Source organism: Mustelus asterias, chromosome 5 (genome assembly GCF_964213995.1).
Source record: "Mustelus asterias chromosome 5, sMusAst1.hap1.1, whole genome shotgun sequence".
NCBI classification, from domain to species: domain Eukaryota; kingdom Metazoa; phylum Chordata; class Chondrichthyes; order Carcharhiniformes; family Triakidae; genus Mustelus; species Mustelus asterias.
This window is the reverse complement of record NC_135805.1, coordinates 52,233,244-52,260,558: the sequence shown is the minus strand read 5'-3', so window position 1 is coordinate 52,260,558 and position 27,315 is coordinate 52,233,244. Positions and strand designations below refer to the sequence as shown.

At 43.0% G+C, this 27,315-nt stretch overlaps 1 protein-coding gene across 4 annotated transcripts in view; it reads right to left on the bottom strand.

Annotated features, from left to right (window-relative positions):
* LOC144493533 (uncharacterized) overlaps window positions 1–27,315 on the bottom strand; it is a 60,416-nt gene that overhangs the window by 23,374 nt on the left and 9,727 nt on the right. For 3 of the 4 annotated variants that reach the window (XM_078212594.1, XM_078212593.1, XM_078212596.1), the window contains one exon: window positions 19,585–19,713. The exons of the other annotated variant lie outside the window; for it this stretch is intronic. In XM_078212594.1, coding sequence (XP_078068720.1) covers window positions 19,585–19,713 — 129 coding nt within the window. Of the gene's footprint in view, window positions 1–19,584; window positions 19,714–27,315 lie in introns of those variants that run through there. 4 annotated transcript variants of the gene reach the window in all.

Below are 27,315 nucleotides of genomic sequence, written 5' to 3'. Positions count from 1 at the left end.
TCTTGGAGAAACTATAAGGTGTCACAATAACCATGGAATTCAAGGGTGGATCACAGTAGCTCTTGCAGTAAACAGAGATTGCTCTCGAAGTTTCATACAGTTTCTTATTACTGTCCTTGAAGGTTGTACACTGACTGACGTACAAGCATCATGTCACAAAATGTTGAAAAAAAAGCTCTTTACAATTCAGAAGCAACTGCACAACTACACAAATGATTTCAATCTCGTAAAATTTCATCCCTCAATATCCTGACACGACACAAGAACACAAGTATTAGGAGCAGGAGTAGACCATTCGGGCACTTAAGCCTGCTCTGCCATTCCATAAGATCATGGCTGATCTGATTGTGGCATTTTGTTTTAAAACCACAAACCATATATTAAAACCAATGCAGAACCTTAGGGTAACCTTCCTAAAAAGTTCCCTTCCTTTGGAATAAGTGGTGGACGTGAGGCAGTTATTTATCAGACCCAGAACTGTCTATCTAGCCCGAATACTCCAAATGCCAATACGAATGATTGCAATATATCTTTTTCAAAATCGTGCAGTAGACTCCACAATATAATTCAGAGCTTTCAAGTAAACAATGTCTTCCATCAAGTATGGACACACAGATTCAGGTATTTTCTTCAGACTGTAGTAAATTAATAGTGGTTTTCTTTACATTAACGCAAAGGATACTTCCACATCCTGAAATTGCCCTTTTCTGTATGTTTACTGAAAAAGATAATGACTTAACCCTTTAAATCCTCAGAAAAATCTAACTGGAATAAATTTGAAAAACAATGAAAAAAGTGGTTGGATACATTTCATTCAGGAGGCCTGAAGGTTGTCGGATGTGTTTCTGAACTTGCGGCATTTGAGATGCACACACTGGTTGCAGCTCCAGTTGCAAGTGTCACACTTGGAACAGCTTGCTGGCCATGTGGTTACTCTAGTGAGATTTCAGATTGGCTATGTTGCTGCAGGCAGAGTCACAGTCTATTTCTGAAGGGCTTCTTGCTCATGTGAATTTACATGGGCTGCTTGAGGTTTTCCAGCTGAACAACTTGCGGCTTGGTCAGGGGTGGGGGCCTCTTCTGATAAATGCTAGAGGTTACATTTTGATCAGTCGTTCTGTCCAACTGCTGTGGATTACTGTCCGTCATGAGGCTGCACTTATGACACGAGTAAGGGATGAACATTTCACAATTTGCTTCTGCCTCTATGTTTTTGGTATATGTGCACTGGTCCGCCTCATATTCTGTCTTTTATAACTGGAAGGACATTCATCATTGCGACCAAGCACAAATAACTGAATCTGCAAATAAAATTGGATGCACTCCAAAGATGTGTGGGTTAGGTTGATTGGCCATGTTAAGTTGACCCTAGTGTTAGGGGGATTAGCAGGGTAAATGTGAGGGATTATGGGCACAGGGCCTGGGTGGGATGGCAGTCAGTACAGACTTGATGGGCCGAATGGCCTCCTTCTGGGATTCTCTGATTCTATGCACTATCTCCAAATAAAGTGCACATTAATAAACACCAATTTAAAAAAACAATTCTGAGATTTATTCTGGTGGAAAAGTGAAATTCTGCCCTAAAATATTTGAACTAACTTGTATAGCTTCATTATATTGTTCCATGTAATTTAACAGCAAAATGTCCTCTGCTGAGTGGAAGTGATCCATTTTCTCTCGGTCTGGATAGTAAACATTTGGAAGCTCTCTTTTCTATAATGTGCTTCTTCACAAATAAACAGTCTCCAGTTTTTCAGTGAGTTGGCAAGAGGGAGACAAACAAAGACAGAAAAAGAGAGAATGCAGATAACCACTGCTACTGACAGTTCTCAGCAGTTTCGCTGGAAACAACACGGCCACGCTGAGGTTTATCTCTATTTGTCCCATTCCTTGTAATATCACATTTGATAAACTTAACAACTATTTGAAAATATTTCCTCCTTTGAACGTTTTGACTTGCGCTTGGGGAAGATTCTGTGCGTTCGCAAGCAAGAAGCGAGGGAAACAGAAAGCAAGAAACTCTTGGCCAGTTAGCCTAACATTTGCCATTAGGAAAAAATTAGAATCCATTATTAAGGACATGGTTACAGGATCTTCAGAAAATCATAACTAAAAACAGGTTTTGTGAAAGATAAGTTATGTTTGACAAATTTGTTAAGAGTTATTTCAGGATGTAACAAGCAGGGTGTATAAAGGCGAACCAGTCGATGAGGCATATCTGGATTTCCAAAAGATATTCAATAAGGGGCCATGCAAAAAAATTACTGCACAAGAAAAGAACTCATGGGGTTGGGGGTTACATATTAGCATCGATGAAGCATTAGTTAATTAACAGGAAACAAATTATGGAATAAACAATCTTCAGGTTGGCAAACAAACTAGTGGGGTGTTGCAGGGATTGGTGCTGGGGCCTCAGCTATTTACGATCTGTATTAATGACGTGGACGAAGGGATCAACTGCATTGAAGCCAAATTTACCAACAATACAAAGATAGGTAGGAAAGCAAGTTATGAGGACAATACAAAGAGTCTACAAAGGGATGTAGACAGGTTAAGTGAGTGGGCAAAAAGTTGGCAGATGCAGAGTGTAATGTAGGAGAATATGAGGGTGTTGAGCTTGGCAGGAAGAATAAAAAAACAGAATATTATTTAAATGAAAAGAGACTGTAGCATGCTGCAGTACAGAGGGACGTGGGTGTCCTTTTACATGAATCACAGAAGGTTAGGATGCAGGTATGGCAAATTAGGAAGGCAAATGCAATGTTGGCATTTATTGCAAGGTAGTGTATCTTGCTGCAACTGTACAAAACATTGATGTACAAGCCACACCTAGAGTCACATGTGCAATTTTGGTAGCAAAGATATACTTGCATTGAAAGCAGTTCAGACAGGTTCACAGGGCTGTTTCCTGGGATCAAGATGTTGATTAATGAGGAAAGGTTGAGCATGTTGGGTCTATATTCAGTGACACTTAAAGAGAGGCGATCTTGCTGAAAGATTTAAGGTTCTGAGGGGGCTTAACAGGATAGGCACTAGGAGGATGTTTCATCTTGTGGGGGAAATTGAGAACAAGAGGGCACAGTTTGAAAATGGGACCTCCATTTTAGACTGAGATGAGGAGGAATTTCTTCTCTTAGAGGGTCGTTCATATTTGGAATTCTCTTCTACAGGAAGCAGTGGAGGCTGGATCATTGAATATATATATATTCAAGGCTGGCTGGGTTAGACAGATATTTGATTGACAAGGTACTCGTCGGTTATGGGGACAGGCAAGAAAATGGAGGCAAGGTCACAATCAGATCAGACATAATCTTATCGAATGGCGGAGCAGGCTCAATGGGCCGAATTTCCAACTCCTATTTCCAGTGTGCTTATTGTGCACTGCAGAATCTAACATAAACAACTATTCTCTATGTACAACCAAAGTGGAGGAATCAGTGTCAATAAATGCAGCCTTTTAGCGGAGATGGAACCTCTTTTTATCTAAAGGACACACAAATATTCTAGTTGCAATCCCCAAATAGAAACGATGAGGAAGAACCCGATTTCCTATGTTCCATAACTTCATCTGCTCTGTTTGCACCTATGGTCATAACATGCCACTTGCCCACCTTAGCATTTCTGTTGTTGAAATCTTCCATCAATGCTTTTAGACTCATAGAATCCCTACAGTGCAGGAGGCCGCCATTTGGCCCATAGAGCCTGCACCAACAACAATCCCACCCAGGCCCTATCCCTGTAACCCCAAGTATTTACTGTATTATAAAAGCAAATTACTGCAGATGCTGGAATCTGAAACCAAAAGAGAAAATGCTGGAAAATCTCAGCAGGTCTGGCAGCATCTGTAAGGAGAGAAAAGAACTGACGTTTCGAGTCCAGACGAGTCAAAGTTAAAAGGCATAGAAAGTGGGAGATATTTATACTGCAGGGTGTGGGAATGAAAGATGAGTCATAGCCACAGAGACCAGGGGAGAAGACTGCTAATGGCTGTCCACAGAGAGAATAGAAGGTGTGAATGGCCAAACGGCAGAGAAGCTGAAATGAAGATATTGTGAGGGGGGGGGGGGGGGGGGAGGAATGGATGGGACAGAGGTAAGATTTAGAAAAGGAGAAGCAAAGGGGGAGAAAAGGTAAGGGAAGGGGGATAAAGTAGGGGGGGGGTGGGGAGGAGAGAAGAGAAATGAAGAAAGACAATAAATAAATAAAAGGTAGAGAACAGTAAAAAAATTAAATAAAATAGAATGAAAACAAAGTGGTTGAGGTTGGGTAGAGCAATCTTATCTCTGTCCCATCCATTCCTCCTCCACCCCACCCCCTCAATATCTTCATTTCAGCTTCTCTGCCATTTGGCCATTCACACCTTCTATTCTCTCTGTGGACAGCTATTAGCAGTCTTCTCCCCTGGTCTCTGTGGCTATGACTTGTCTTTCATTCCCTCCCCCTGCAGTATAAATATCTCCCACTTTCTATGCCTTTTAGCTTTGATAAAGGGTCGTCTGGACTCGAAACGTCAGCTCTTTTCTCACCTGATAGACACTGCCAGACCTGCTGAGATTTTCCAGCATTTTCCCTTTTGGTATTTACCCTATTAGTCCCCCTGACACTAAGGGTAATTTAGCATGGCCAATCAATCTAACCCACACATCTTTGGACTGTGGGAAGAAACGGAGCACCCGGAGGAAATCCACACAGACACGGGGAGAATTTGCAAACTCCACACAGACAGTGACCCGAGGCCGGAATTAAACCCGGGTCCTTGGCACTGTGAGGCAGCAGTGCCAACACTGTGCCGCCCTAGAAGTCACCTTCTGATTCAACTACTGGTATACTCTCCTGTACCACCCTTCATCCTCTGCTCTGCCTGGTTCCACTACAGTTTGCCTACCGCCGCAACAGGTCCACAGCCGACGCCATCTCCCTGGCCCTGCACACAACCCTGGAACACCTAGATAACAAAGACATCTATGTCAGACTCCTATTTATTGACGATAGCTCAGCTTTCAACACCATTATTCCCACAAAACACGTCTCCACACCCTGTGGCCTGGGTCTCTGCTCCTCCCTCTGCGACTGGATCCTGAACTTCCGAACCCAGAGACCACAATCAGTAAGGATAGGCAACAACACCTCCTCCACGATCATCCTCAACACCAGAGCATCACAAAGCTGTGTTCTCCGCCCCCTACTATACTCCTTATACACCTATGACTGTGTGGCCAAATTCCCCTCCACCTTGATTTTCAAGTTTGCTGACGACACCACCGTAGTGGGTCGGATCTCAAACAATGATGAGACAGAGTACAGGATTGAGATAGAGAATCTGGTGAACCAGTGCGGCGACAATAATCTCTTCCTCCACGTCAACAAAATGAAGGAGATTGTCATCGACTGCAGGAATCGTGAAGGAGGACATGTCCCTGTCTAGTTCAACAGGGACGAAGTAGAAAGGGTCGAGCGCTTCAAGTTTTCAGGTGTCCAGATCACCAACGACCTGTCCTGGTCCCCCCACGTTGACACTATAGTTAAGAAAGCCCACCAATGCCTCCAATTTCTCAGAAGACTAAGGAAATTTGGCATGTCATGCTACGACTCTCACCAACTTTTACAGATGCACCATAGAAAGCATTCTTTCTGGTTGTATCACCCCTTGGTATGGCTCCTGCTCTGCCCAAGACTGCAAGAAACTACAAACGGTCGTGAATGTAGTCCAATCCATCACATAAGCCAGTCTCGCATCTATTGACTCTATCTACACTTCCCGCTGCCTTAGCAAAGCAGCCAGCATAATTAAGGACTCTACGAATTCTGGGAAAAATATACAAAAGTCTGAGGTCACATACCAACCAACACAAGAACAGCTTCTTCCCTGCTGTCATCAGACTTTTGAATGGACCTACCCTGCATTACGTTGATCTCTCTCTCCACCTTAGCTATGACTGTAACACTACATTCTGCACTCTCTCGTTTCCTTCTCTATGAATGGTATGCTTTGTCTGTATAGTGTGCAAGAAACAATACTTTCACTGTATGCTAATAAAAGTGACAATAATAAATCAAATCAAATCTTCAAGAAATTCAGCTCATGCAAGTCTCTGTCACCTGTACTCTATTCCACATAAGTCACATTCACCAACATCCTTGTCCTCGACTCCCGGACCCCAAGCACCTCCCATTTTAAATTCTCATTTCTGTTCTCGTTCTTTATGGTAAGAAGTCTCACAACACCAGGTTAAAGTCCAACAGGTTTATTTGGTAGCAAATACCATAAGCTTTCGGAGCGTGCTGCTCCTTCGTCAGATGGAGTGGTTATCTGTTCTCCAACAGTGCACAGACACAGAAATCAAGTTACAGAATACTAATTAGAATGCAAATCTCTACAGCCAGCCAGGTCTTAAAAGGTACAGATAATGTGGGTGGAGGGAACATTAAATACAGGTTAAAGAGATGTGTATTGTCTCCAGACAGAACAGCTAGTGAGAGCTGTTCTGTCTGGAGACAATACACATCTCTTTAACCTGTGTTTAATGTTCCCTCCACCCACATTATCTGTACCTTTTAAGACCTGGCTGGCTGTAGAGATTTGCATTCTAATTAGTATTCTGTAACTTGATTTCTGTCGTCTGTGCACTGTTGGAGAACAGATAACCACTCCATCTGACGAAGGAGCAGCACGCTCCGAAAGCTTATGGTATTTGCTACCAAATAAACCTGTTGGACTTTAACCTGGTGTTGTGAGACTTCTTACTGTGCTTACCCCAGTCCAACGCCGGCATCTCCACCTCGTTCTTTATGCCATTAACCTGTTGTGACTCAAATAATATGCTTTTTGAGACAGAGGGCATCCATGTAGGCTGCACACAAGCACCTTACCAAAGGTAATTTAATCATTCAAATGATATCCAATCCATAAGACAACACCCAAATCCAGCCCAATACTTAGGGTGCACTACTGGGTGAATATTTGATTCTCAATTAGTTTGAAGCCAAGTGCAGAAGGAATAACTGGAGTGTGATTAAACTTCAATATTTATTACATAATTATTTGCCTGTTAACCTTCCCTGGATTTGCTTACGTGACATAATAGACTCCTTTCATATTCAAAATAAAGGCAGAAAATGCGGTAAATACTCAGCAAGTCAGGTCGTGTTGTTGTAGAGAGAAACAAAGTTAACGTTTCAGGTTAATAATTTTTTTCCAGTTATGTTGAAAAGTTAAGAGATCCTTAAAACCAGTTTCAAGTACAGATGAAGGGAAAGGGGAAAGGAAAAAAACTAAAGGAAAGCTATGTAATAGGCTGGAAGTCAGGAGAGATTATATGACAAAAGAGATGATAGTGCAAGGCAAAATGAATGGGTAATGGGGTAACGAAGCAAAATTCTACCTTTTATTTCAGATTTCCAACATCTGTCGTCGTTTTCATTCTTGCTCACTTGTGTCCACTCAGACATTTTCTGCCAAGGATGAAGTGGCTTTTTGCTTGTTTTCTTATTCAAAGTAAGTAATTTCTTCCATTTTGTCTGATGTTTTATAACCACTTGTTGACAACCAGTTTCACTTGCTTACTTTTCATACCTGGACCACAATGTCAGACATGTGACGTCTGTTATTCTTCATGAACTTGTTTTTAATCATCCTCAAGGTCCCTTAGCTTATTAGCAGTCTACTGTTTTCAAGAGTTAATTAGTCATTTTATGAATACAGATGCCCATCTGCCAGCGCTCTTCTCCACGTCTCCACTGTGCAATATTCTTCAGCATTCTGTCTTATCACACACATGTAACATCACTTCACTTCCATCTTCTGCAACCTCTTAAATTCAACCCACCATTGGTGGCCATACCTTCAGTTATTTAAGGCCTATATCCTGCAATTTTCCCCCAAAATCATTTCCACGTAACCAGTTTCAACTCCTCCTTTAAGGGACTCTTGGAATCTCATCCCTTTCACCAAGCTTGGGTTCACCCCTCCTACTGTCTCCCTTCACTTTTTCTGTTTTTGCCCGATTACATCTCTATGAAGACCCAGGGATGTTTTTCTAGAAAAAGGATGTTGCTAAATATATCCTTCCAAGCTTCAAATACATTTCTAGTCAAACACTTACCTTTTTTTTGAAAAGGTAATCTATTTCACTAACTCCAATACATCTCTGACTTGACTATTTTATACGAACACTTTCTGGTCTCATGAGAGTAGTTGAAGTTGACAGCTTTCATTGAGAGCACGAGTGGGAGTAGTCACACTCCCAAAATAAGTCAGCACAACTTTAGAAAATACATGGGCCGGGAGGGGGGGGAATCCACAGCACTCAGCATCTCAAACCCTTTCTCCAGATGTTTTCAATCATCTGGACTCAAAACCTCAGCTGTTTTCTCGCCTTACAGATGCTGCCAGATTTACCAGGATGTTGCCTGGTATGGAGGGCATTAGCTATGAGGAAAGGTTGGAGAAACTTGGTTTATTCTCACTGGAACGATGGAGGTTGAGGGGTGACCTGATAGAAGTCTACAAGATTATGAGGGGCATGGACAGAGTGGATAGTCAGAAGCTTTTTCCCAGGGTGGAAGAGTCAATTTCTAGGGGGCATAGGTTTAAGGTGCGAGGGGCAAGGTTTAGAGATGTATGAGGCAAGTTTTCTTTTTTACACAGAGGATGCTGGGTGCCTGGAACTCACTGCTGGGGCAGGTAGTGGAAGCAGATACGATAGTGATTTTTAAGGGGCCTCTTTACAAATACATGAATAGGGTGGGAATAGAGGGATATGGTCCCCGGAAGGGTAGGGGGTTTTAGTTCAGACGGGTAGCATGGTCGGTGCAGGCTTGGAGGGCCGAAGGGCCTGTTCCTGTACTGTAATTTTCTTTGTTCTAAATATTTAGGCTCCCATCTCATCATGTGCAACCTCTCCTCTCTATAGGAATAATCTGTATATCCATTAAACTAGTTCAGTTAGCCATAAAGTTAATTTCCCCACTCCAAAATTGGCTTCTTGACAGAAGCCAGAGGGTGGTTGTAGAGAATTGTTTTTCAAACTGGAGGCCTGTGACCAGCAGTGTGCCTCAGGGATCAGTATTGGGTCCACTGTTATTTGTCATTATATTAATGATTTGGATGAGAATATAGGAGGCATGGTTAGTAAGTTTGCAGATGACACTAAGATTGGTGGCATAGTGGACAGTGAAGAAAGTTATCTCCGATTGCAACGGGATCTTGATCAATTGGGCCAGTGGGCTGACGAATAGTAGATGGAATTTAATTTAGACAAATACGAGGTGATGCATTTTTGGAGATTGAACCAGGGCAGGACTTACTCAGTTAATGGTAGGGCGTTGGGGAGAGTTACAGAACAAAGAGATCTAGGAGTACATGTTCATAGCTCCTTGAAAGTGGAGTCACGGGTGGACAGAGTGGTGAAGGCGGCATTCGGCATGCTTGGTTTCATCGGTCAGAACATTGAATACAGGAGTTGGAATGTCTTGTTGAAGTTGTACAAGACATTGGTAAGGCCACACTTGGAATACTGTGTGCAATTCTGGTCACCCTATTATAGAAAGGATATTATTAAATAGTGCAGAAAAGATTTGCTAGGAATGCTACCAGGACTTGATGGGTTGAGTTATAAGGAGAGGCTGGATAGACTGGGACTTTTTTCTCTGGAGTGTCGAAGGCTGAGGGGTGATCTTATAGAGGTCTATAAAATAATGAGGGGCACAGATCAGCTAGACAGTCACCATCTTTTCCCAAAGGTAGGGGAGTCTAAAACTAGAGGGCATAGGTTTAAGGTGAGAGGGGAGAGATACAAAAGTGTCCAGAGGGGCAATTTTTTCACACACAGGGTGGTGAGTGTCTGGAACAAGCTGCCAGAGACAATAAAGGAGACGAGTACAATTTTGTCTTTTAAAAAGCATTTTGATAGTTATATGGGTACGATGGGTATAGAGGGATATGGGCCAAATGCGGGCAATTGGGATTAGCTTAGGGGTTTTAAAAAAAAAAGGGCAACATGGACAAGTTGGGCCGAAGAGCCTGTTTCCATGCTGTAAACCTCCATGACTCATGTGTACACTATTTTAGCAATCATTTAAGCCTGTTATCCTGTTTATTTTTTCCATCCATCAGATAAAGCTGAAAGCATTGATCAGGTTTGCATATTTTTTTGAACACATACTCACAAATCTTTAAATTCCCTGGATCTCCCATTTATAGCTTCAATATCAACATGCAACATCACTACTGTTTCAGGCCCTTCTCTACTGATTAGCTCACTAATCCCCATTTATGTAATCTTTACTACTGCTTTCAGAAAACATTATCCTTTAGAAATAGTGGTTTATTTTTGTCCCTTCCCTGCACCCATCTCCCTTACTGTCTTCTTTCACCCCTGTTGTTGGATAACCATTACAATTTTGCAGTAGGATCCACTTAAAGTCAGCCATTTTGCCAAAAGGCCGAAGTATCACTATGACTGACTAATTAACTTATTCTGATGAAAGCTCTTGACCGGAAACATTAACTCTGTTTCTTTCTCCACCGATGCTGTCTGAACTTCTGAACATTTCCAACATTTTTCTGTTTCTATTTCAGATTTTGGGCAGCACAGTGGCACAGTCTGGGCAGCACAGTGGCAAGCAGTGTTGCCTCACAGCTCCAGGGACCTGGGTTCAATTCCCGGCTTGGGTCACTGTGTGTGTGGAGTTTGCACATTCTCCATGTGCCTGCGTGGGTTTCCTCCGGGTGCTCTGGTTTCCTCCCACACTCCAAAGGTGTGCAGGTTAGGTTGATTGGCCATGCTAAATTGCCCCTTAGTGTCCCAAGATGTGTAAATTGGAGGGATTAGTGGGGTAAATATGTGGGGTGACGGGGATAGGCCCTGGGTGGGATTGTTGTTGGTGCAGTCTCGATGGGTCGAATGGCCTTCTTCTGCACTGTAGGGTTTCTATGATTTCCAGCATCCACAGTTTTTGTTTTAATTAATATCAATGGTCTCCATTCCACTAAATTGCATTCCTCAATGTTGGCCAGTGGTTGGACAGTTCAATCAACAGTTGCTCTGTCCTTCTGATGCTTTGCTCAGGGTATTACCATTTGCGATATTTGTTCTCTTTGTGTTTTCTTCATGTTCAGGGAGCAATGTTAAACTGTGCACGAATCAGGGTGGAACAATGAGAATTAATATGAAGAAAGCCAACATTCTGAGATGCCCCCCCTTTGCTACAAAGTATTTAAAAAGCTTTTCATCTGGAGATTCTATCACAAAATTGGTATCAGTGCGCCTGATCTGCACTGATCAGGGAAACTGATGGAAAGAAGTTACAATAGTATCAAACCTTAACTCACAAGTTGCAAGCTCAAATATAACCATAGCAAGTTCTGTGAAATGAGTTTGTGGGCTGGCATCAGAAAAACCTACTCATGAAAAGCTGCCAGACTATCAAAAGCAAACTGTCTCGCACATGTCCTTTCTTTAGACATGACTTGATCAGGCATATAAGTGACTCTGACACCCATTCCACATGTATGACTTGTAAAATCTAACAAGTCACAGCTGAAAAACCCAGTAAGTCATTCAGTTGCACAAAGCTCCACTGGCACAATGTCAGTGCAATTGGGGAGGAGTACCAATAAAAGAGACTGCGATCTGACCACTATCTATTCATGGGCACAGAAAGTCAATTCCATTGCCAATGACAGAATCGGTAATACAAATAACTCGAGTGACAAAATCTAACATTTTTCTTTCTTCGTTAACACTAACTAAACATTAGTATGACCTCAAAAAATTATTTAAGGCATTAGTTTCTCCCCACTTCTGCTTTTAGCTCAACTATATCCGGCTTGAACAATTCCATCTGTTTGTATTTGATACAAATTCCTGTGTCTCCCCAAACGGCAACCTGCATCGTCATCACATTTCAGACACAATCATTTCAACTTGCTCAAGTTTACTCATCAATTAGCCCTTTCGGACTAAACACCAATTCCCCTTTTACCTATTGTAATCAAGCCATTTCTGACACCTTGTTCGATTTATATATACATTCTGGATCAGCTTGGATTGGCGTGTGGTGCTGTCACCCCCAAGAGTTAGAAATGGGATTCAAGCACCATCCCAGGACTAGAGTACAATCGTGAGAGTGCTGCATTGTCAGAGGCTCAGTGTGCCGGGTGAATCACCAAACCAAAATTGTTTTGGTGGTTAGGTGTGATGTTAAAATCCCATGGCACACTCAAAGAAGAGCAGTGTTCTGAGCAACATTCTTTCATCAGCCAACAGTATCAAAAGATCAGTGCATTAATCCCAAAGCTGTTTAGAGGTATTACTATGTACAGAATGGCTGCCACATTCACTTGTGGTACAGTGACATTACTCCGAAATCTGTTGTGCGTGAAATACTTTGAGACAGTCCTAACACATAGTAAAGCACCATGCTTTCTTTCATTGATGCGTCTCTTCCTGCATTGTAAAGTTGAAGAATATGGTCTTCTTTCACTATCTTTTATCTTCATGTTATTATTTCTCTGCACATGCTTCCTCCATTCTCTTTCACTTCCCTAACTTACCACAACCTTTTCCTTCATTCCTTTTGAAATTACTGTTTGCAACCTTGATACATATTAGACACGGAGCTAAGCTTCTGACCTCCAAATCCTCCCCATTATAAAGACCACCTATTTCCACTGCTACAACATTAGCTATCTCTGACCGTGCATCAAATTATCTGCTGCTGAACTCAACTATGTTACTGTGACCTTTGAACGTGAATATTCCAATGCACTCCGGGAGTCCTATTTTCCACCTTCAGTAAGTGAGCGCACATCCTAACATAAATCAAGTCACACTCACCCATCACATAGAACATAGAACAGTACAGCACAGAACAGGCCCTTCGGCCCACGATGTTGTGCCGAGCTTTATCTGAAACCAAGATCAAGCTATCCCACTCCCTATCATCCTGGTGTGCTCCACGTGCCTATCCAATAACCGCTTAAATGTTCCTAAAGTGTCTGACTCCACTATCACTGCAGGCAGTCCATTCCACACCCCAACCACTCTCTGCGTAAAGAACCTACCTCTGATATCCTTCCTGTATCTCCCACCACGAACCCCCTTGTAATAGCTCCATCCACCCGAGGAAATAGTCTTTGAACGTTCACTCGATCTATCCCCTTCATCATTTTATAAACCTCTATTAAGTCTCCCCTCAGCCTCCTCCGCTCCAGAGTGAACAGCCCTAGCTCCCGCAACCTTTCCTCATAAGACCTACCCTCCAAACCAGGCAGCATCCTGGTAAATCTCCTCTGCACTCTTTCCAGCGCTTCCACATTCTTCTTATAGTGAGGTGACCAGAACTGCACACAATACTTCAAATGTGGTCTCACCAAGGTCCTGTACAGTTGCAGCATAACCCCACGGCTCTTAAACTCCAACCCCGTTAATAAAAGCTAACACACTATAGGCCTTCTTCGCAGCTCTATCCACCTGAGTGGCAACCTTTAGAGATCTGTGGATATGAACCCCAAGATCTCTCTGTTCCTCCACAGTCTTCAGAACCCTACCTTTGACCCTGTAATCCACATTTAAATTAGTCCTACCAAAATGAATCACCTCACATTTATCAGGGTTAAACTCCATTTGCCATTTTTCAGCCCAGCTTTGCATCCTATCTATCTCTCTTTGCATCCTACAACAGCCCTCCACCTCATCCACTACTCCACCAATCTTGGTGTCATCAGCAAATTTACTGATCCACCCTTCAGCCCCCTCCTCTAAGTCATTAATAAAAATCACAAAGAGCAGAGGACCAAGCACTGATCCCTGCGGCACTCCGCTAGCAACCTGCCTCCAATCCGAAAATTTTCCATCCACCACCACCCTCTGTCTTCGATCAGACAGCCAGTTACCTATCCAATCGGCCAACTTTCCCTCTATCCCACACCTCCTCACTTTCATCATAAGCCGACCATGGGGGACCTTATCAAACGCCTTACTAAAATCCATGTATATGACATCACCTGCCCTACCTTCATCAACACACTTAGTTACCTCCTCAAAAAATTCAATCAAATTTGAGAGGCACGACTTGCCCTTCACGAATCCATGCTGACTATCCCGGATTAATCCGCATCTTTCTAAATGGTCGTAAATCCCATCTCTAAGGACCTTTTCCATCAATTTACCAACCACCGAAGTAAGACTAACCGGTCTATAATTACCAGGGTCATTTCTATTCCCTTTCTTAAACAGAGGAACAACATTCGCCATTCTCCAGTCCTCTGGCACCATCCCCGTGGACAGCGAGGACCCAAAGATCAAAGCCAAAGGCTCTGCAATCTCATCCCTTGCCTCCCAAAGAATCCTAGGATACATTTCATCAGGCCCAGGGGACTTATCGACCTTCAGTTTATTCAAAACTGCCAGGACATCCTCCCTCCGAACATCTATTTCCTCCAGCCTATTAGCCTGTAACACCTTCTCTTCCTCAAAAACTTGGCCCCTCTCCTTGGTGAACACTGAAGAAAAGTATTCATTCATCACCTCGCCTATCTCTACTGACTCCATACACAAGTTCCCACGACTGTCCTTGACCGGCCCTAACCTCACCCTGGTCATTCTTTTATTCCTCACATAAGAGTAAAAAGCCTTGGGGTTTTCCTTGATCCGACCCGCCAAGGACTTCTCGTGTCCCCTCCTAGCTCTCCTAAGCCCCTTTTTCAGCTCATTCCTTGCTAACTTGTAACCCTCAATCGAGCCATCTGAACCTTGTTTCCTCATTCCTACATAAGCTTCCCTCTTCCTTTTCACAAGACATTCCACCTCTTTCGTGAACCATGGTTCCCTCACTCAGCCATTTCCTCCCTGCCTGACAGGGACATACCTATCAAGGACATCCAGTATTGGTTCCTTGAAAAAGTTCCACTTTTCATTAGTTCCTTTCCCTCACAGTTTCTGTTCCCAACTTATGCCCCCTAATTCTTGCCTAATCGCATCATAATTACCTCTCCCCCAATTGTAAACCTTGCCCTGCCGTACGGCCCTATCCCTCTCCATTGCAATAACAAAAGACACCGAATTGTGGTCACTATCTCCAAAGTGCTCTCCCACAACCAAATCTAACACTTGGCCCGGTTAACTTACAGTTGCTACCAACTCAGCAAAGTATCAAACTTAAAATTCTCATTCACGTGTTCATTTTCTTCCATGGCCTCATCCCTTCCCATCCCTGTCGCTTCCTTTAGTGCTACAAATACTCTGAAAATGCTGTGCTCCTCCAACCTTACCTCTTATACATCCCCCTTTCTCTATGCCCCATCACTGGCAGCTATGTAGGCCGAGCTTTGGAATTCCCACCTGAACCTTCTCTCTCCTTTAAGCCCCTCTTTGAACTTTGATCTTTAGCCAAGCCTTTTGCCATCTATTCAATATTTCCCCTGTTGGTTCATCATCAATTTTTGCCTGATTCACTTCTGTGAACAATCTGGGACATTTTTCTGTGGTAAAGTTACTATGGCAAAGTGAATAATAGTTGTTTCATATAGACCTGGTGAAGAGTGTGGAATTGAGAGGAGCCACCAGGGATTTCAGGCTGCAGTTTCTGATGGGGTTGTGAGGAATCTTGTTGCAGTTCCCTTCCCATATCTTGTTGTGCATTTCTCATCCCATCACTGCATCTTTTATCCATTTATTTTAATAAACTGTCACAACAAGAAGATGGAGTTAAAGTAAAGTTTATTTATTAGTCATAAGTAGGCTTACATTCACACTGCAATGAAGTTACTGTGAAAATCCCCTAGTCGCCACACCTCGGCACCTGAGTTGGAGCCAGTTAACCATCAACTTCACACAAAAAAATACCCTAGCCACAATGGGGAGATGAAGTGGATACTTTCGCACTTTACTTGTGGGAAATATTAACTTTTTTTTCAATAACTGATATTTTGAGTACACTATACATTTTTTAAATTCACACATTCCTAATTTCTCGTCACAACAAAAATGGGGCAGGTACTGTGCTGGCAATTTACAAATTGTAGTCCTTCATCGGAGGGAGTTACAACACAGAAATAGGTCATTCAGCTAAACCTGTCCACTTTAACATTTCCCCTCCACCAAGTTAATATTCCTAATCTCACACAATCAAGAAGGCAGCACACCACCATAAAAACATAGAAAATAGGAGCACGAGTAGGCCATTTGGCCCTTCATTATAATGGCTGATCATCCAACTCAACAGCTTTATCCTGCCATTCCCCTTAATCCCCTTTGCCCCAAAAGCAATATCTAATTCCTTCTTGAAAACATACAAATGTTTTGGGTTCAACTGCTTTCTGTGGCAGCGAATTTCACAAGCTTACCACCCTCTGGGTGAAGAGAATTCTTCTCATCTCAGTCCCAAAAGATTTACCTGCATCCCTAGACTATGACCCCGGTTCTGGACTCCTCTATGATTGGGAACATCCTTCCTGCAGCTACCTTGTCTAGTCTTGTTAGAATTTTAGAAGTATCTACGAGACCACCCCGACCCCCAAAGCTTCTGAACTCCAGTGAATGTATTCATCGGCTACTCAATCCCTCCTCATACGTCAGTCTTGCCATCCCAAGAATCAGTCTGGTAAACCTTTGCACTCCCTCAGAGAAGGAGACCAAAACGGTACACAATATTCTGGGTGTGGCTTCACCAAGGCCCTGTAGAATTGCAGCAAGACTCCTGTTTCCAATCCTCTCACTTTGAAGGCCAATTTAGCATTGCCTTCTCATACCGCCTGCTGCACCTGCATGCTTACCTTCATTGAATGGTGTATGAAGACAGGCAGGTCCCATCGCACATTGCCCTCTCTTCATTTATAGCCATTCAAAGGGGAATATTGAATGAGCAATAAATGCTGACCAGGCTAATGATGCCCACATCCTACAAATAAATAAAAGTCACACTGTTCCCATATTCCACCTTCCCCTTTTCTCTCAACAAACTATAAAATCTAGCCTCGAGTCATGACAAGTGCTTGTTGGCTGACCTCAGTGTGCCTCATATTGGAATAATTATCCTAATTTGCACATTTCACCTGTCTCCCTGTTCTAGTGGAGCCACAGTCTGATAAAGTCTCAACGATAAAGTCTTATTTCAACCTCTAAACATCTCTGCGCGCTTCTAATTCGAGATTCTTGTGCATTTAACATTCTTCACCTCACAAATGGCAGCCTTCTGCTGTCTGGATCCTAATGTCTTTGTCTCTCTCTCTCTCTCTCCCCTCTTTAAAATCTCTTTGTTTAGCCAAGCTTTTTGTCACCTGTCCTAATGTCTCCCCCTTCAGCTTGGCGACAGTTGCTTTGTCTCAATACACCATACTCCTGCCAAGACACGATGCTGAAACTTTTTGTCTTGCACACATCAGGACAGATTTGCAAAATACCAATTGTAAAGAGAACAACAATTTATAATGCATAAGAAGAGAGTACTGATTAGTTGGCAAGTGGGATCTCATAGTTCGAGGTATTGCCATGGAGAATGCACCAGGGAACAGTTAATTGTCAAGTTTTTGCCCAAATTCAAAGCAGGCAAGTCAACTGAGTCCTCATGAGCAATTCCATGACTAATGAACCAGGGAATGGCTGCCCCCAAGTTTTTGCTTAGTTGAAGAAGGTACAATGCATGGACACACTTCTTCTGTCTGCAAAGGACAAGTCTTGTGTGTGAACATATGTGGCTTCTAGTACGTGCAAGCAAGCCACACTGCAAGCCTAACTGATAATCTTAATTTGGTTGTCAGCGTAATTCTTAGCACAATCACGATTGTTTGCAAGTGCTTTCCAATTGTGCAATCACTTCTAATTTTGGACACTGTTTTGACTTTTGCAAGCACGGCTAATTGGGTACAATCAGCACTTTGCCTGTTGGGAACAGCCAAAAAGTGTGCTGTTTAATACTATCTGCCAATCTTTGGGATGCATAGCCTACATACCTGGCATTACACTGATACTGAAATTCATATACCACATTACTCATTTGTGAGATGGGCAGTGTCTTTTTGACTTGGTAGCATCATTCTGTTCATGAGAATGCCACTTGTATTGTTACTGCATGGTAGCAGCAGGAAATGGCTAGCTCAAATCTTTGAAACCCCTTAACCTTCCATGGTAAACTGAGATAGACTGGGCACTTCTCAGGACATGGGATTTCAGGCCCATTCGTGAGCGTGCGCGGCAGACAGCGAGCAATGGTCTGATCAGGGTAGCCATTATCCTGCAGGATAGCTTTAATGTGTCATATTTCAGCATCAAGCTAGCATGATGAGCAAAAGCCTCGGGCCTATTTATGATGTTGCTGATCAGGCCAATCTTATAGCACGTGGAACTGTAGGAATCCCAACGAATATTGCCCAGTGAAGGTAAGCTTATGGTAGACAGTAGTGGAAAACTCACCGGCAGATTTCCCAAAGAGCATATTGAATAAAGGGAGTTTATTTAACTGCTCCATTTGAAAGTTGAATTTGAGTGCAGGATGGAGCCCAATAAAATACGTACAGTCTGTCCTGGTGAGTGCAAGGTGGAAAGTTTTGATATCTCTTCTGTCAACAATATCTTTTTTTCTGGATGGAAGTGGCAAGTGTTTTGTAATTAGCTAAGTTTGCTGCCTCCCTTTTTGAAGACAGGCACTGCATTGTTCACTCTCCAGTCTCCCAGCACTCAACTGAGCTTCAGAGCACGATCAACTGGGAACTCTAAACAGATTTAAAATCAAACTACTTGAACTCTATATGCCGATATCAACCAGACCTCAATGATAGGCAACTGATTTGGTGCTCTTTAGTTATTGTACCTAACCCGAGTTTAAGGAGAACAGCGCTCGGCAAATCAAGATCAATCAGGAGATAAAGAAACAACCAATTTTTCAATCAACACTCAGATTTTATACGAAGATCATCTGAAAAGGAGTTTCCATTGTCTTCAATCCTCCACCCACACACAAAACACAGAGCCTCCTTCATTCAGAATGATGCAATAGTTGGGTTTCACCGCTAACAGTGCAGCTATATAAACTGATCAACAGGAGCAATGCTTACAAAGAGGTGAGTGTGACTGCCAGTTCTTCCCTGCCCTAGAGATATGGGTCCCACCCTACTTACATTGACCTTCCATGAACATAATACAATATAAAATGATGAAAATAAACTGAAGGAGATTGTTTTTTTTTGTGCATAGCATTGTTAACTTGGCTGGGTGTTTTGTAGCTTTTATATAATGGGGGAAGGGGAGAGAATACAGCTTTAGTTTTCTGCAATGCAAGCTATTTTATATTAGCTCCAGCATTATCATCATAACTCCTCTCTGATCACCACCATCTTTCATTTTGTTTCCAGCAGTGATCAAGTATAATGCAGATTTGATTAATTTATAGATGAAATTAAAAAGGGTGTAGTAGCAACTTGCAAGGGACAAACTGCCCTGGGCAATTATTAATCTAAGCATTTGGTCCAGAGAAGAAAAAATTCTCTCATTCTGTTACTTTGATTCATGGACATCAAGTCTCAGAAGCACGACTCTCAAAAATCATGTTTTGGGAACACAAAAAGAATAATAATTTTTTTCAAACCTTTTGAATCTTTTTCAAAGCCCATGATCTTCTCAGAATCTTCAAACTCCAGTTCTTGCCCCAGCATCAGGTCACTCTCCAGGACCAGTTCTTCAGTCCCATTCTCCTCACAGCCATCCTCTGACTCAACTGCAGAATTAAAAGAGCTCACTGTTCAGTCAACATCACCATGGGAATATTGCTTTACTATCTTTCCTAAGTGGTGATCATCGGTTTTGAAATGTAGAACCTCTAATTAAGTTGAAGGGATTCTCTGGGGAACAGCAATGATGATAAAAATTAAGACGGGTTCAAGGGTCATGCACTTATGTCCTCGAATATTAAATTTTAATAAAAGTCAGTTTTGTAGGTACAAGAGACGAGGAAGATTGGGAAATTAGGCAGGTTATTTTTTTATTATTTCATGGGATGCAGTATTTCTGGCAAGGCTACCATTTGTTGACTATTCCCAATTGTCCTTGAGATGGTGTCAGTGAGTCACCTTCTTGAACCGCTGCAGAGCATGTGGAATAGGTTTGATTTTGACCCGGCAGCGAGGGAACGACAATATAGTTTCAAGTCAGGATGGTGTGTGGCTTGGTGGTGAACCTGGCAGGTGATAGTGTTTCTATGCTCTGTTACCCTTGTCCTTCTACGTGGTACATCTACAAGATGCTGTTGAAGAAGGCTTTGCGAGCTGCTGCAGTGCAGCTTGGGAGATGATACACACTACTGCCTTGGTACAGTGGTAGAGAGAGTTAACGTTTAAGCTGCAGACAGAGTACTAATCAAGTGAGTTGTTTTGTCCTGGATGATGTCAAGTTCCAAGTGTTGTTGAAGCTCCACTCATCCAGGCAAGTAGAAAGTGTTGCATCATTCTCCTGACTTGTGAATGATGGACAGGCTTTTGGGGGTCACTCATTAAAGACTTCCCAGCTTCTGACCTGCTCTTGTAGCCACACTATTTACATGGCTATTCCAGTTAAATTCCTGGTAAATAGTAACTCCCAGGATGTTGATAGTGGAGAATTCAATGATAGCAAACTTGCACAAAACAAAATTAACAGCTTGTGTTTATATAGTGCCCTTAATGTAGTAGAATGTCTCAAAGCATTTCACATAAGCATTAAGTAAATTTTAATACTGAGCAGCTGACTAGATGTTTGGTCAAAGAGGTAGGTTTTAATGGCTGTCTTAAAAGGAGGAAAGATATGTGGAGATATTAGGGGAGGAGTTCCAGAGCTTAGCATCTTGGCAGCTGAAGCACTATCGCTAATAGTGAATCATTTAAAATTGGGGTGCCGGCAAGACCAGCACTGGATTAACACAGAAATCAGTGGAGAGTTCAGAGATAGGGAGGGATTTGAAATCAAGGATGAGTATTTTTTAAATTAAGAGCCAATCCACGCTAGTGAGTACAGCAGTGATAGAAGAACAAGGCTTAGTGCATAATAGGATACAGACAGCAGAGTTTTAGGTGACCTCAAATTTACGGAAGATAGATTATGGGAGGCCAGCTGAAAATGTGCGTAGATCAAGTCTAGAGGTAACAAAAACATGAATGAGGGTTTCAGCAGCAGGTGAGCTGAGGCAGGGCAAAGTCTGGCGACGTTACAGAAGAGGGAATAGGCTGTTTTAGAGATCATGCAGATATGTGGTTGAAAGTTCATCTTGGGCTCAAATGTAATGTCAAGGATGTGCACAATCTGCTTTGGCCTTTCACAGTTGCCAGTTAAATAGGTGGATCAGTAGATAGGAAATGGAGTTTGTTGCAGGGACTGAGGGCAATGGCTTCCAAATATTTGAGTCGGAGAAAATTTCTGCTAATCTCGACTGGACAAGCAGTCTGACAATTCCCAGAAAGTGGAAGAGTGGACAGAGCAATGTGATGAGGTAGAGCTAAATGTGACTGTCAGTGGACATTCAGAAAGTGATGCTGAGCATCCGAATGGTGGATGAGAAGAGGCACTGGAGCTTGGTGTGGTCAGCCATGTCAAAGGCTGAAGACAAGTCAAGAAGGATGAAGAGAGAAAATTTTCCTTTGTCATAGTCACCAAGGATGTCATTTGTGACCTTGGTAAGAATTATTTTGGTAGTGCCGTAGATGTGGAAATTCAATTGGAAGGAATCAAATATGAAGTTCTGGGGAAAACAGGCAAAGATGCGTGAGGTGACAACATTTTAAAGGATTTTGGAGGAAAGGAAGATTGGCAATGGGACAGTAGTTTGCAAGGCGAGAGGGTGTTAAAGAGTTTTTTTTGTGGAAAGTGATGACGACAGCAAGGGGACAATACTCATGTTTTATTAATTTGTGGTATTTGAGCATTCTGGCAAGGACAGCCTTTATTTCCCATCATTAGTTGCCATAGCATCATTAGTTGCCATAGAAGTGGTGGAGGTGAGCTACCTTCTTGACCTATTGCAGCCCAGATGGTGCAGGTACACCCAAGATGATGTTTGGAAAGAAGTTCCAGGATTTCACCCAGAGACAGCAAAGGAGCACTGACATAGTCCCAAGTCAGAAGCATATGTGGCTTGGCATAGTATTTACATGGCTGGTCCAGTTTCTGGCCATCAGTAACCCCTAGAATGTTGATGAACTGACATTCAGTAATGATAGAGTCATTAAACATCAAGGGAGATGGTTAGGTTCTCTCGTTGAAGATCATCATTGCCTGCATTTGTGAAATATGAATGTTACTTGTCACTTATCAGCCCAAGCCTGAATGTTGTCCAGGTCTTGCTATATGTGGGCACAGACTGCTTCAGTATCTGAGGAGTTATGAATATGTGGTGCTAGGGACCACAGGAGGAGGCCAATGTAGATCATCCACTTGGCACTTCTGACTAAAGGCCGTTGCAATTGCTTCAGCCTTGCCTTTTGCACTGTCGTATCGAACTGAGCTCCACCTGAAGAAAACCATTATTGGTTAATATAGAAACCAGGAAATAAAGGTGGGTGGCCAGCAGTTTAGTGGGAATAGGGTAAAGAGAGTGGGAAATGGTACAACCAGCAATTAGAAAAACAAATGACATATTGGCCTTTATTGCAAGGGGCTTGGAGTACAATAGTCAAGTGTTGCAGAATAGGGCGGCATGGTGGTTAATTCTGCTGCCTCACAACACCAGGGACCGGAGTTCAATTCCGGCTACAGGTGACTGTGTGTGGAGTTTGCACATTCTCCCCATGTCTGTGTGGGTTTCATCCGGATGCCCCAGTTTCCTCCCACACTCCAAAGATGCTTGGGTTAGATTGATTGGCTATGCTAAATTGGTGCTTCGTGTCAGGGATTAGCAGAGTAAATATGGAGATTATGGGGATCGGGCCTGGGTGAGATTGGCTTGATGGGCCGAATAGCCTTCTTCTGCATTGTAGGGATTCTATGAACATAAGAGCAAGGAGGTTATGATGGAGCTATATACAACACTCGCAAGGCCAAAGCTAGAGTATTGTGCAGTTCTTGTCTCCAAACTATAGGAAAAATGTGATAGAAAGGGTGCAGAGGGCATTCATCAGGATGGTGCCTGGGCTGGAGCGTTTCTGCTTTTAAGAGAGGCTGGCTCGGCGGGGGTTATTTTCCTTAGAGCAGAAAAGACTGAGGAGGTGCCTGTATAAGATGTACAAAATTATGAGGAACAAAGAAAGGAAGAAGCTTTTCCCCCCAGTAGAGGGGTCAATAACCAGGGAGCATAGATTTAAGGTAATGGGCAGGAATTGAAGGGATTTGAGGAAAAACACGTTCACTCACGTTAAGCCACTCAAGTTGCAGCCCAGTAATAAAAGATGATGCAAGTCCAGCTTCTTCGCAAACTCACTTCATTCTCTTTTACAACTCCACATACACACACCCAACATTCAGTGCCACCTGTAATCCCCTTATATATCCCAGTGAGTACTATTAAACAATTAACATACAAATTGGGTCTAAAGTGGAAGGTTACAGTTAACCCATTCTGAACAACTCAAGAGGGTGGTGGGAATCTGGAACTCTCCGAAAGAGTGGTAGAGGTGGGAACCCTCACAACATTCAAGAAACATTTAGATGAACACTTGAAACAGCATAGCATACAAGGCTACGGACCAAGTGCTGGAAAAATATGATTAGAATAGATAGGTGTTTGATGGCTAGCACAGACAGAATGGGCCTGAGGGCCTCTTTCTGTGCTGTATGACTCTACGGAAACTGCACAGCCAACAAACATCCTCCATTTCTGACATGATGATGAAGGGAAAGTCATTGATGAAGCAGTTGAAGATGGTTGGGCCTAGGACACTACCAGAGGAACTCCAGCAGCGATAACTCAGAATTAAGATGATTGGCCTCTAACAACCACAACCATCTATCTTTGTGCGGAGTCCGATTCCAACTGGAGGAGAGATTCCTCTCCCCACTTCCCAGTGATTTCAATTTTGCTTGGGTTCATTGATGCCATAATGATGTCAAATGCTGTCTTGGTGTCAACTCACTTCTTGAATTTGTTGCTTTGGTCCATGTTTGGACCATGGCTGTAATGAGTTCTGGTACAGAGTCACCCTGATGGAACCCAAGCTGAGCACCGGTGAATAGGTTATTGATGACTACATGCCATGTGATAGTGCTGACTGAAATTTATAAAAAGTTTATTTATTAGTATCACAAGTAGGCTTATATTAACACTGCAAACCACTCTCCATCAGTTTAGAACCGCAGAGAAGTTAGGGCACAAAAAGAGGCTATTCAGCCCATAGTGTCTGCAGCAGTTGAAAAAGAATCAAAAACTAGCTGCCCATTCTAACTCTACCTTCTAGCACCTGGTCCGTAACATTACAGGTTATTGTACTTTAGGTGTATAACCAAGTACCTTTTAAATGCAATGAGGGTCTCTGGCTCCACGACCAAATCAGGCAGTGATATCCAAACACCCACCACCCTCTGGCTGAAGAAGTTTTTCCTCATGTCACCTCTAATCCTTCTACTGATTAACTTAAACTTGTACACCCTGATAATTGACCTCTCTCCCAAGGGAAACAGAGTTTACTCCATCTGGGCTCTTCATAATCTTAGAACAAGAACAAAGAACAGTACAGCACAGGAACAGGCCCTTCGGACCATTAAGTCTGTGCCGACACAGATGCCTCCCTAATTTAATATTTTCTTGCCTCTTCCTGGTCCCTGTCTCTTTATTCCCTGTCTATTCATGTATCTATCCAGGTGTTTCTTGAATCTTGTACATCTCAATCAGGTCTCCCCTCAGCCTCCTCAGTTCCAAGGAAAACAACCCCAGTCTAACTAATCCTTCCTCATAGCTGCAAGTCTCAAGCCCTAGCAACATTCTTATAAATCTCCTTTGTACTCAAGAGCAATTATGTCCTTCCTGGAACTTTGTGGATCATTGAATGTAGACTGATGGGACCTATTTGGATTTGTCCTGATATCTGTGGATATCTGTGTAACTGGACAATTCTCTATATTGGCAGATAGATGCCAGTGGTGTAACTGTACGGGAATAATTTGGCTATGGTGCAGCTAGTTTTAGAGCACAATTCTTCAGTACCACAAACAGGATGTTGCCAGGACCCACAGCTTTTGCTGTAATAGAAATCATAGAAACCCTACAGTACAGAAAGAGGCCAGTCGGCCCATCGAGTCTGCACCGACCACAGTCCCACCCAGGCCCTACCCCCATATCCCTACATATTTTACCCACTAATCCACGCATTCCAGGACACTAAGGGGCAATTTTTTAGCATGGCCAATCAACCTAACCCGCACATCTTTGGACTGTGGGAGGAAACCGGAGCACCCGGAGGAAACCCACGCAGACACGAGGAGAATGTGCAAACTCCACACAGACAGTGACCCAAGCCGGGAATCGAACCCAGGCCCCTGGAGCTGTGAAGCAGCAGTGCTAACCACTGTGCTACCGTGCCGCCCTTCAACCATTTTTTCATTTTATGTTGGATGAATCAAATTGCCTTAATATGTGGTGCGAGGGACCACAAGAGGAGGCCAAGACAGATAAACCACTTGGCACTTCCGGCTAAAGACAGTTTCAAATTTTTGCACCGTCGTGCTGAGCTCCGTCTGAAGAAAACCATTATTAGTCAGGCAAGGGGAGGAGTGAAAATAGAGCAGAGACAATGGAGGAAAAGAAAAGATGGGTACCTGAAAGATGAATGGACGTGTGTGTGTGTGGTTAGAGGAGGCAGAGGCAGCAGGGTAATAACTGGCTTTAGACAGGAAAAAAAATCATGAGGCACTTGGATGTCCGAGATCAGACTGGAAGGAGAAGGCAAGCTGCTGTGAGGAATTTATATAGAACATAGAACATTACAGCGCAGTACAGGCCCTTTGGCCCTCGATGTTGTGCCAACCAGTGAAACCAATCTAAAGCCTGATTTGGTAGTGGAGCCAGAGACCCTCATTGCATTTAAAAGGTACTTGGTTATACACCTAAAGTACAATCTAATCTACACTATTCCAATATCATCCATATGTTTATCCAATAACCATTTAAACGCTCTCAACGTTGACGAGTCCACTACTGCTGCAAGCAGGGCATTCCACGCCCTTACTACTCTCTGAGTAAAGAACGTACCTCTAACATCTGTCCTATATGTATCACCCCTCAATTTAAAGCTATGTCCCCTCGTGCTAGCCAACACCATCCGAGGAAAAAGGCTCTCACTATCCACCCTCTCTAATCCTCTGATCATATTGTATGCCTCTACTAAGTCACCTCTTAACCTTCTTCTCTCTAACGAAAACAACCTCAATTTCCTCAGCCTTTCCTCATACGATTTTCCCACCATACCAGGCAACATCCTGGTAAATCTCCTCTGCACCCTTTCCAACACTTCCACATCTTTCCTATAATGCGGCAACCAGAACTGTACGCAATACTTCAAATGCAGCCGCACCAGAGTTTTGTACAGTTGCAGCATGACCTCCTGGCTCCGAAACTCAATCCCTCTACCAATAAAAGCTAACACACCGTACGCCTTCTTAACAACCCTATCAACCTGGGTGCCAACTTTCAGGGATCTATGCACATGGACACCCAGATCCCTCTGTTCATCCACACTACCAAGTATCTTACCATTAGCCCAGTACTCTGTATTCCTGTTACTCCTTCCAAAGTGAATCACCTCACACTTTGCCACATTAAACTCCATTTGCCATCTCTCAGCCCAGCTCTGCAGCTTATCTATGTCCCTCTGTAACCTGCCACTTCCCTCCGCACTGTCTACAACTCCACCGACTTTAGTGTCATCCGCAAATTTACTAATCCATCCTTCCACGCCCTCATCCAGGTCATCAATAAAAATGACAAACAGCAGTGGCCCCAAAACAGATCCTTGCGGTACACCACTAGTAACTGAACTCCAGGATGAATATTTCCCATCAACCACCACCCTTTGTTTTCTTACAGCTAGCCAATTCCTGATCCAAACCACTAAATCACCCTCAATCCCATGTGTCCGTATTTTCTGCAAAAGCTTACCATGGGGAACCTTATCAAACGCTTTGCTGAAATCCATATACACCACATCAACCGCTTTACCCTCATCCACCTCTTTGGTCACCTTCTCAAAGAACTCAATAAGGTTTGTGAGGCACGACCTACCCTTCACAAAACCGTGCTGACTATCCCTAATCAAATTATTCCTTTCCAGGTGATTATAAATCCTATCTCTTATAATCCTTTCCAAAACTTTGCCCACAACAGAAGTAAGGCTCACCGGTCTATAATTACCAGGGTTGTCCCTAC